The sequence below is a fragment of the Primulina tabacum genome, chromosome 13 (genome assembly GCF_025594145.1).
Source record: "Primulina tabacum isolate GXHZ01 chromosome 13, ASM2559414v2, whole genome shotgun sequence".
NCBI lineage: Eukaryota > Viridiplantae > Streptophyta > Magnoliopsida > Lamiales > Gesneriaceae > Primulina > Primulina tabacum.
In genome coordinates, this window is record NC_134562.1 from 35,617,393 (window position 1) to 35,628,534 (window position 11,142).

General features: G+C 30.2%; 1 protein-coding gene and 1 non-coding gene across 4 annotated transcripts; one reads left to right on the top strand and one right to left on the bottom strand.

Annotated features, from left to right (window-relative positions):
• Positions 1–4,258: 4,258 nt before the first annotated feature.
• On the bottom strand, positions 4,259–7,069 carry LOC142522765 (tetraspanin-19-like). 3 transcript variants are annotated; one of them, XM_075626295.1, is made up of 6 exons: positions 6,815–7,062; positions 6,646–6,745; positions 6,271–6,351; positions 6,083–6,187; positions 5,145–5,337; positions 4,259–4,569 (listed from the first exon to the last, which is right to left on the bottom strand). In XM_075626295.1, exons 1-5 carry the CDS (start codon positions 6,964–6,966, stop codon positions 5,146–5,148), a joined length of 630 nt encoding a protein of 209 aa, XP_075482410.1. In that variant the 5' UTR covers positions 6,967–7,062; the 3' UTR covers positions 4,259–4,569; position 5,145. The 3 variants fall into 3 exon arrangements, with proteins under 3 accessions (XP_075482410.1, XP_075482409.1, XP_075482411.1); XM_075626294.1 differs by having other exon boundaries at positions 4,259–4,577; positions 6,815–7,060; XM_075626296.1 differs by lacking the exon at positions 4,259–4,569 and having other exon boundaries at positions 5,299–5,537; positions 6,815–7,069.
• Positions 7,070–7,132: 63 nt separating this feature from the next.
• Positions 7,133–7,205, top strand: TRNAV-UAC (transfer RNA valine (anticodon UAC)). The gene has a single exon. It is a non-coding gene; the product is annotated as a tRNA-Val (tRNA).
• The last annotated feature ends 3,937 nt before the right edge of the window (positions 7,206–11,142 follow it).

Sequence of the window (11,142 nt, forward strand, 5' to 3'; positions counted from 1 at the left end):
CTTAATTTGTAGATTTTTTCACAAAAAATTTAACTTGTAGAAGATTAAAATAACAAATTCTTTTGTTTTATTTTCTTGTAAATAAAGTGAAAATATTTTTTTCCGCAAAAACTTAGTTTATATAACGATATGATGTTAAATATATTTTATTTTACGTTCATTAAGATTAATTATTTTAAAATGAAGAATTAAACTAATGAAGCCAAATAATTAAACTAATTTTGTTTTTGTTTTAACAAGGTTGGTGTAATGAGAAGGTTCGATATTTAATTACATTTACAAAATGATACAATAATTATCAGATATAAATATAGATAATCCTAAAAAATATTTCATTGATATTTATTTTATCTATATTTCTTTGTCAAAAAGAAAGTCAACTAATATTGTTCAAAGCCTTGGTTTATTATTAAATTTTAACGATATAAGATTGAATAATATATTTGTATTAATTTTAACTATATTTTCTCTTTTTAAAGGCTAGAAACTATAACAATTATTTTATGAGAGATTCTTGCAATTAACGAATGATTATTTTTATAAGAAATATATATTGATAAATCAGTTATAGTTTTTGTAACATTAAAGGATATATATTTAAATGTAAATTTTTAAAATTATGATAAATAAATTTTTATAAAATTTATCCATTAGCAATACTCACTACTTCTCCATAGACAAAGTCAAAGTTATTTGGTTTTTATTTATTTGTAGATGAAGTGAACAAATGTTTTTCAAAAAAATATTTGTTTGAATGTGATTTATTTTATTTTGTAGATTTATAATTTTTTGAATGATTTTTTATATGCAAGAAGTTTATCTTCAATTTGGTTTATTTCATCCTAGCCATGTAGGGTATTGCCCCCATGATAGGATTAATGACCAAGATTTGCTCATGCATATATAGGACCCTACTTTTTTTTTTTGAATTGTATGTGTGGCAAGATCTTACCTGTTGAAATGAAGTGAGGGTAGTGCCCACATAGGTAGGATCTCATTATGACTTTAATTTGGTGAGGAAATTTTTGTAAATCAATTATTATGAAGATGTCAAGATTATCAATCTACGTAGCAAGGATCAAATTGCCAAGAAGATTGAAACTCCAAAATTCTTTGGTTTTTATTTTCTTGTAGATGAATTGAACATATTTTTTTCCGCAAAATATTAATTTGAGAATATTGAAATACAAAAAATCTTGGGTTTTATTTGTTTATAGATGAAGCGAAAATAACCTTTTCCCAAAAAAATTAGTTTGTACAATATTGAAATACCAAAATTCTTTTGTTTTATTTGGTTGTAAATATAGTGAATTTTTTTCCACAAAAAACATAATTTGTGTAAGGACATGATATTAAATATCCTCTATTTTGCATTAATTGAGAATAATTAATTTAAAACGACGAATTAAAATAATGAAGCCAAATAATTAAATCATGTGGGTTGGTGTTATGAAGAAGGTTCGACGGTTAATTACATTTTACAAAAATATACAAAAGCATTATTGTATATAAAAAAAGATTACCTTATAAATATTTCGTGAGTATTTATTCTATCTATTTTTCTTTATAAAAAAATTCAACTAATATTTTTCAAAGCCTTAGTTTATTATTAAAATTTAACAATATATGATTGAATACATACAGTTTTACTAATTTTGACTATTTTTCGTCTTTGTAAAGATCATAAACTATAATAATTACTTATTCGATGATCTTGCAATTGACGAAGATGTATTTTTATAAAGGATGGATATAAACCAATTATAGATTTATGTAATCTGAAATGACATATCTTTGAAGGTAAATTTTTAAAATTATTATGAATAAATCTTTACAAAAATTATTCATTATTGCTTAATATTTCTCCTTATGAGTTATGATTGATAATAAGAAAGGTCAAATTTATTTGTTTTTATTTGCTTGTAGATGAAGTGAACATATATTTTTCACAAAATATTAAATTGAATATGATTTGTTTTATTTTGTAAATCTATAATCTTTTGAATGAGTTATATATGCAAGAAGTTTCTCAGTAAAAAAATTAATATATACAAATTTAATACTTCCAATAATATAGTATGAAATATAAAAAAATATATGTTATCGTAATTTTGAATTTTTGTATTTAAATAACATATTGCATCAATATGTTATATCATTAAGAGTTGAACACTTTTTGATAAATATAATAAAATATTAATTAAATCATATTTTGTCAGTTGTCTAGAAGATAGAGTAACCAAAATTCTTTGATTTTATTTGCTTGTAGATTAAGTTAAAATATTTACAAAAAATAAATATAATTTGTAGAATACTGAAATAACAAAATTCTTTGGTTTTATTTGCTTGATGAAACAAACCTTTTTTTTTCTACAAAACACTTAATTTGTGTGGAGATTTGTAGAGGCATCAAATAGAGAAGAATATACATTTCTTCTCATAAGATTTGCTAATGAAGATGGCAAGAATATTGTTTTTTCACAGAGAAGAAAAAACTGATGACAAAAAAAAAAATCGTGAAAGCAATATAAATTGAAAATATAAAAGAAGAAAACATTTGACGCAATAATTTAATTTAAGGTTTAGAATATATTATCTATATTATATTTTTATTTTTCATAAATCAATAACACGTTGTAAAATAAGCTGTCAACGTTATGTATTATACTTTATTCTTCTCTCAAATTTAAATTTAATAACTATTGTGATATCAATTTTATATTATATTTTCTCCAATGTCTAATTTATACAAAATTATAATATTTATTACTACTATGTTTTTCAACAATTATTAATTTATTTAGATTGCACTTGGATAAATTGATTTCAAATTTATGGATTAGAATTATAATTTTATTGTTAATAATGAAATAATATATCAAATATTGAATATACACATTACTTATTTACATATTATTATTTATATAAAGTAGAATAAATTTCAAATAACATTACTATTGGGTGGACTTGAAAAATATCATAATTAACATGAAATACTATTATATAAACATGAAATGAGTGGATTTGAAGTTTATGATGTTACTTCTCTAAATAACAAAAATACATTTGAATGTATTGAAATCCATGGATTTGAAATCCTTCCATTCAAGAATAACTTTAAATTTATAACACATAAAATTTTTAAACAAATATTTTTGCACTCATTTTATAATACATGTAGTACAAATTATATTGGATTGAATTTCCTATCGAAATGCGTGCGACCATTTGAACAATAACCGCCGGGGCACTCATCGGTTATGATGACTGTCACCGCCCTCCTCGTGCATATCGAATTGTCCAAGCACTTCACTTTATAACACGCACCGCAGCCCTCGCCGCCCTTGAACAGCACCGGGCTCACCGCGCCAACCCTCGCCCTGAACGGCTTCACGTCCACCAGGGAGCCGTAACCACACGCACCACCGTCGCTTCCGTCCCCTTCAGGGCTACCGTACCAAGTGGTCTGAAATGACTAGATAAATTTTAAAATCTACCACAATGATTAAACAATTATTTGTGATTTGAAATCCATGTTGGGATATATTTTAAAATCCACCACAATGATTAAAATACAAGTGTTTGATATTTGAAATCCATTTTCAAGTTGATTTGCCTAAACAAATTAATAAATTAAATTTATTAATTCGTTGTTACGAAAATGAAATTCTTATATTCAAATCAATAAATTCAAATAATAGTTTCATTTGGATAAATATTTTAAAAACGTTTTAGAAACTTATAAGTGAAAAAATTAATGAATGTGTTTGAATAATATTTTTTTTTTAAAAAAAAACTCTTCAAAGTATAGTTTTTAAAAAACAATTGTTAAGTATTTCTTAATATTTTAAAAAATTAAAGCAATGATGAAAATCAAATCATATTATTTTTTCACGATAAAAACATGTTATAAAATTATTGTTCAAACAGTATTTACTCTTAAAACAACTTTCAAAACATTTTATGAAAAAAATTAAAAACATTATAATTCAAAAAATATATAAATACTTGTCCAAACAAAAGCATAACGTGTGATCCACATGTTGGTGTTCACACACACACACACGATATTGTTATCGGTTGAGAATTGTTAATGCAAAGAACTTTGACTCATAAACCTGCATTTCTATATTAATCAATTAAAGATCATCTTTTCTTTTTATATCATTTTACCATTCACATGAACGAATTTTTGGCTCATATAACTTGTCCCAAACAATTCGGGGGCATCATCAATTGATTGCACATGCACCGCAGGTATACATATAGTAAAGCATTTAACTTGTTGAAGAAACAATACCTACAATTCATCATCTCCTGCGATGTTTAATCTGCTTCACATTAACATTTTCTCTAGTCCATCACACCAAATAATTCATGATTCATCAATAATAAGCTCAAACATTTATAAACAACAATATTACCATATAATACATGCAAGATCCGATGAGAAATTGAAGCTCACAATAATTCACTGACAACCGAAAACTCGGAGCTGCAGGTTTGGATGACTGAGACATGATAAGCTCCATTACCTTCGTTCATCTGCAGTGTCGTGATGTTTATGATCTGCTTGCCTGACATGGAAAAACCCGTAACTACACATTTTAAGCGTACGATGTCCCGAGTACAAAATAAAACGAAATGTGAATCGCATCTAAGACCAGAAAAAATTTATTCAATTTTGATCTAGGAGTTCTGTAAGTTGATTTATGGACGTATTTCAGTCTGGAATAAATAGTATATGGCCATTGTGCTTTGTGAAAGGTTTTGTTAATTTTGTGGATACAGCGAATCTTGCAAGTCTAAAGATGGACCATTTTCAACAAAATGCCTTGCCAGTAAATGCAGCGAGGACTTCACACCATGTAAAATAGCAGGGGTGCATCCAGGAAACTCTAGCAACATAATCACTTATAAAGGAAAATTTTCGAACTTATCCGTGCAGACAGACAATACTAATTATTCCGATTTGCCAGGATTAGCAAGCACGCTTTAATATGATATGTTACATGTGCCACCATCCATACAGAGAAGTAACACAGCCCTCTCCCCATTGTCGGAGAGGCCAGGGTTCAAATCTTGGTAAGAGCAAAACCCTCTCCCCCAACTTGTAATTAAAAAAAAAAAAGGATGACACTGACCTTACGGTTTATTCTCAAATTCTGAGAATCTTGTTTTTGGCCCAAACTGGTCACTAACGACATAAGATTGGTGTGGAACATAATTCTTGAGCAGAGGTACTCTATCTGGTAGATAATCATCATCACTTTCATAGTACCTCACATGATGGGGTCCTAAGGCTTTTAGAATAATAGCCAATAATATACTCATGCCCTGCATTCAACACCATTACCAGTGTAACAAAACGTAAAGAAAATAATATAAAACAACATGAATGTGACCTATAGAAAATCCGATGAGGCATTAATATTGACAAGACCAAAGTAAAACTGCCAGAAATTCACGCCTTCAGTCGTTCATAGATATCCTTTCAATATTCTGGGAGTGGAGTGCATGACACATTTTATGTTATTCTGAAAATAAATCAGAATTAGTAATGGCAAGTCAAAACTATTAACACATAACTGCATCCATTATCCAAAAAATGCTCCAGCTTTTTTTTTCCATTCATTCCCATTCAGGATCACTCCGAGTCTTCCAAATTTTACCAATGGTCTGACTTATGATGTCTGTTTTACAATGGAATCATTATAAGATCAGTGCCATTCATCAGTGACTAAGCTGATCGTATTCTCATGCACCCGTCGTCTAACAAACGAAGTCAAATAAAATTACTCAAACAGATTTTGAGCAGGTGGAACAATGCAAACACTATAAGAGATGATCTCGATACAAGCCCAAGTTTGCGAAAAATTGCGGAAGTCTAAACCAGACCATCTCAACTTTTGCATTCAACACAAACCTAAACATATAGAGTGAACACCATGCTTATCTCTTAGAGTTAGTATTCGTTTGTCCAATTTTGTTTTATGCATTCAAGAATTTAATTAAGTGTGTGCATGTGGGAGTGTGGAGAAAAGAGAGGAGAGAGAGCGGGGGAAAAAGGGATGTGGAAGACCTGTAAGGCCACAACTGTAAAGCCAATCCATTTGCATATGTCAAAGTTATCCTTGATAAAGTCCTTTAACTTATCCAAGTTCTCAGTTGGGTCCTCAGGAAAATCCTGAAAATCAGTTAAACTAATACTTAGTCATGAAAAACTCACAATTGTTTTGATTCAACCAGTACACCACCAGTCATGCATACCTCCTCCCAGTTGCTGTTTAAAAATACGTCCGCAGTAACTGCACCTTCAAAAACACAAACCAGAAACACCAAAACCATGTACTACTCCAGTTAAGGTAAAAAAAAGAAAAAAAGAGTGCTGCATTCCCAAGTCAATTTACGCACAGTGAGTTCAATTTCATATGCGGAGTACAGTATGAAAAAAACCCACAAGGCATCAGTTTGTGACTGTAGCGTAAGACAGTCAGAGGTTCACTTTATGACAAAAATCTCAGCTACAATAGCATTTTGTGAAGACAAGTCAGCAGACAAATTGCAATAAAAAATCTCATATATGAGAGCCCGCTGTCCATGTAAGAAAAAAGGCATTAAAATAACATTAATGGAGAAGGATACAAAGTAAAGGCAACATCCACTAGCAGTCTCCGCAGCAACATGGCCCGAGCACGTAATCAGGCACACGAGAACTCCGAAGCCAAGTACAGTGTACGTGAACCTGAATTCCAAATCCAGCTCAAGCAACAAATACAATACAAATGGAAAAGATTTTTATGTTCTAACTCACCAAGGTGTTTCCGCATGATCGGATTCGCGGTCGCGCAGCCAAACTCTGAACATCCATAGAGCGTACAAAATCATGGCAACACCAAACATTCCCAAGGCGTAATTCACCGCTTTCAGCAGCGACTGCGTGCAACTGCGTGCCATACGACCCATTTTTTTCCCTTCGAATTTTTTGAAGATAATTGATCGATTGACGATAGCGGGATTTGATGGCTGGAAGAAACAAAAGTCAATAATTATTCCGAAATATCTACGCAAATCTTGTCCGATATACATTGTATTTAGTTTAATATATATTATTGCAACATGTTGAACAAGAGTTGCTGTGGTGTAGTGGTTATCACGTTAGTCTTACACACTAAAGGTCCCCAGTTCGATCCTGGGCAGCAACATATTTCTTATGCAGTTTTTTTCTTTTTTAAACTAACCCTAACATTTACCAAAATTTTATATCTATATTTTCAAAAATATTGATTAAAATGTACATTTTTAAGAATAAGATTATTATATTTATACCACGCGTGCTACGACATACTAAAATTTGCTATTAATTAAAAGTTGATATCTTAAAATTTAAAAATGTAGTCTTTTTAGTTCAAATGAAATGAAACGATATTAAAATGTTTGGGGAGTAGTAAAAAGTTAATTTAAGTTATTGACCTGATAGAAAAATGAGAAAGTTGATGACAATATTTTTCCCAAAACCGAAAACTTTTCAGAAAAGATAAAGCTAGTATTAGGGGGTGTATTGATTACAGACTTTTAATGACTTTTATGGAGTTTAAAAGTCTAGAGGTATTCAAACTAGACTTTTATACACTCCATAAAAGTTTAGTGGTATTCAATGTAAATTTTTGTAGAATTTTAAAAGTCATGTGGTATTCAAACTTGACTTTTAAAAACTCTACAAAAGTTTATAGGTATTCAAAATGTCAATAGACTTTTAATGACTCTATGGAAATTCTATTAAGTACAAAAATTATAGCCTAAGGTACAACAATAAAATGTCAACAAAAGTCTTTGATTCAACCTAAAGATTTGGATGTACATTTAATCGATAAATCTCCCAAATTCAATACAAACTTTCATTCTTTTCTCATCTATTTATTTTTCCTTTTATTTGTACTCTTTAAAAACATAATTAAAATTTAATTTTTTATTAATTATTATATAACATTTTATTTTTAATTATTTTCTTTAATTTTAGTTAATCTATATATTAAATTATTGTATAAGCAAATTCATATCGATACTATACCAAAATTTTCGGTATACCGAACCAAAAAAACCTTACATTTTAAAAAAATTTATAATTTATTGTTTTAAAATATTATATATTTTAAATTTTTTGTATATTTTTCCGGTATTTTGGTATATACCAAAATTTTCAAATTGGATATCGTTACCGTACCGAAAAATTTGATATTGTTACCGTACCGTATCGAAATCTTCGGTATACTTAAAATTCGGTAAATTCAATATTTTTTTCTTATGGTAATCTCGGTATACCGAAAATTCGGTATTTTTTTCCCACCCCTAACAGGGCTTGTATTGACATGTGCTATATTACACAATTTTCTTTGAAAGAAGTGTCAATTTGATGAATTTCAAATTGAACTAGATAATGAAGCTCAATTGTCTTCATCAGCACAAGTTTATGAAGGTGACGACTTTGATCAGTTATTTAATACTCAAAAACAACAACGAGCAAATGCTAATGCATGGAGGGATATCATAGCCAATGGAATGTAGAACGATGTTCATCAAATTGTCAGTAATGATTAGATTTTTTTTATAAAAGACTACTCATTATTTTGAGTGTTCTTTTAATAAAATTTTATTATGAACTTATAAAAATATTATTCATTAATATGTTGAATTGACATAAAGAATTGAAATTTTGATTTCAATAAATTGGATAGTTCATTTGTCGTTTTTCACAAATTAACTTGATTTAACTTTTAAGTAAGTAAAATTTATTTACATTTATAAATAAAAATAATAATTTAAAATTGAAGAGGTTATCTATGTCCAATAATTATTTTAAAAAAATTAATAAAAAATAAATCACAATTATAAACTACAAAATTCATATAATTCTATGAAAAAAGTTTACAAAAATCTACAAAAATCTTGAAAAAAGTCTATAAGAGTCTATGAAATTTGTTTTACAATTCTATGAGATTCCATAAAAGTCAATAAAAATCTATCAACTCCACAAAAGTCCATCATTTAAAAAAAGTCATTAAAAATCTTTGAAAGTATAGAATGAATACACCTCCTTTATATTTACTTTATATGTATATATTCTTGTGCTTGTTATACTATTTATTAGAATACATTAATATTTGGATTGCTACAAGGCAAAGTGAAACCGGAAGCAAATGTTATTGTGGCAACAAGAGTTGATACAAGCAATAGTGTGTTTACTCTGTCTCTGTCCTTGTATTTTTCCGCCGAAAAGCTCAAACCTTGTCTGATTCTGCCCATATGCGATGCCTTCGAGGTGTTCCTACAGCTTTCAGGGCAGCCCTTGTCAGTCGCTGAAGATGGTCATACACATATATCATGTGTAAGATCATCGGTGGCTTAATTTACAATGTACCTAATAGCTCTATACATCAGGAGAGATAGAAGCTTTATACTTGCTTAAGAAAGAAATTGTGCTTGCTTGGCGAAATGGGGGATTATACAACATAAAATAGTCAGCAGCATCAAGAGCTGTCATCCCCTTATCATTGCTCAACTTAATGTCCACTCTCTTGTCCTATGTTAAGGCACTCACAATTTCGGGATGCCAGTTCATGGTGGCCAAATGAAGGGGTTTATTTCCCGATATATCGCTCATATTTGTAAGTTCTTAAAGTTCAGCACTGTGGAGAATGTAGGTAACTACATTAAGTTTTCCGATCTTAGCGGCAAGGTGTTAAACATTTCGACCATTTTTGTTAAGTAGCTCCGTGGATCAGCCGGACAGTGGTTAAACAAAATGCTTATGATATCAACATGACCTTCGGAATTAGCAGCAAGATGAATGGGGAATGAGCCACCTTTATCTCTTCGAGTGGCACCGGAAGCATGCCTTTTCAGCAAGTAAAGAACCACCTCGACATAACCTAATGAAGCAGCGTTGTAATTTGATGAATCGTGGATTCGAATCTAATATAGCTTTTAACAGATCTGTGTATCAGGCAACTATAAATTAAGCATTGAACAATCAAAAACATTTAGGCTAGCTTTATGTTTTTGCTTCTACTCATAACATAACTATTTATAATGTGCTCCCCGACAGCATGTTAGAAAACATTTCCAGCCAAAAGAATTAGAGTTTATCGAAGTTGATATAATCAACATTTTTTTTTATATTTTAGAAGTCACATGTTAACTCAGAACGCAAACAAGATGCAAAATTTGAAAATACCTCGTTTTTTGTAGCTGTCTCTATGGGAGACTTTTCCTGGAACCGATCATTACTCGTTCATGGTGTGTTGAATATTCAAGAATCGAAGAAACACAGTTGGCAAAAGCAGCTTCAGTCGCCAAGTACAATCCATATATTCCTTGTTTCTTGCGGTAATATAATAGCTCGGGATCTTCTTTGATCAAATCTTGAACAATCGATTCTCGACCATTGATAAACTCTTCATGGAGGGCTGTGTTTCCCCTCAATAAATTATTCTCGTGTGTTCTCGACCAAGTAGTATGTGAATCATGTCGATCAAATATTGAACAACCGAGAGATCATGTGTGTTCTCGACCATTGATAAACTCTTTCATTTTTTCCCCTCAATAAATTATTCTTCTCTTTATCTTCTTCAGTTTCTGCCTGAGACACAGGTATACATAAACCCAACAAATCATGATGATTCTTGAATATGTTTGTGCTTTCCGATTCCATCGTTACCTGATCATCACTCTCTGTGCTATGATCAGTTACACTCTCATCTCCTCTCTCTCTCTAGTTCCGTGTCATATCAAGCTTGCCCATATGATGAAAAAATGAGGAGAAAATCTGTTGGTCGGAAAATGGAAACTGGGAATTGTGTGAAAAGAACAATGGGATCGGGTGTACTTAATTTTTTAAATTTATGAAAACGCCGTCGTTATTTTTGATAAGTTTTGGGTAAACACAGAGACCAATATAATAGCAAGTGATGCTCACGGAAAATCTAGGATCCGTTTCCAGCGGCTGTCACTAATCCAAACGCAAGTTTCGAAACTGTCACTAATTCAAACGCAGGTTTCGAAATTGTCCTGGTCTGAAATCACGAATAAGACCAGGAGGTGTCCCTGCGTAATCCTAAGAGAGAATAACCAAATCTGCTGCTA

Coding starts and splice junctions, on each gene's coding strand:
- LOC142522765 (XM_075626295.1), bottom strand. CDS start 6,966: ATGGGTCGTATGGCACGCAGTTGCACGCAGTCGCTGCTGAAAGCGGTG. Junction 6,188..6,270: donor TAAACAGCAACTGGGAGGAG/GTATGCATGACT, acceptor ACTGATTTTCAG/GATTTTCCTGAGGACCCAAC. Junction 5,338..6,082: donor TTACAGTTGTGGCCTTACAG/GTCTTCCACATC, acceptor TGTTGAATGCAG/GGCATGAGTATATTATTGGC.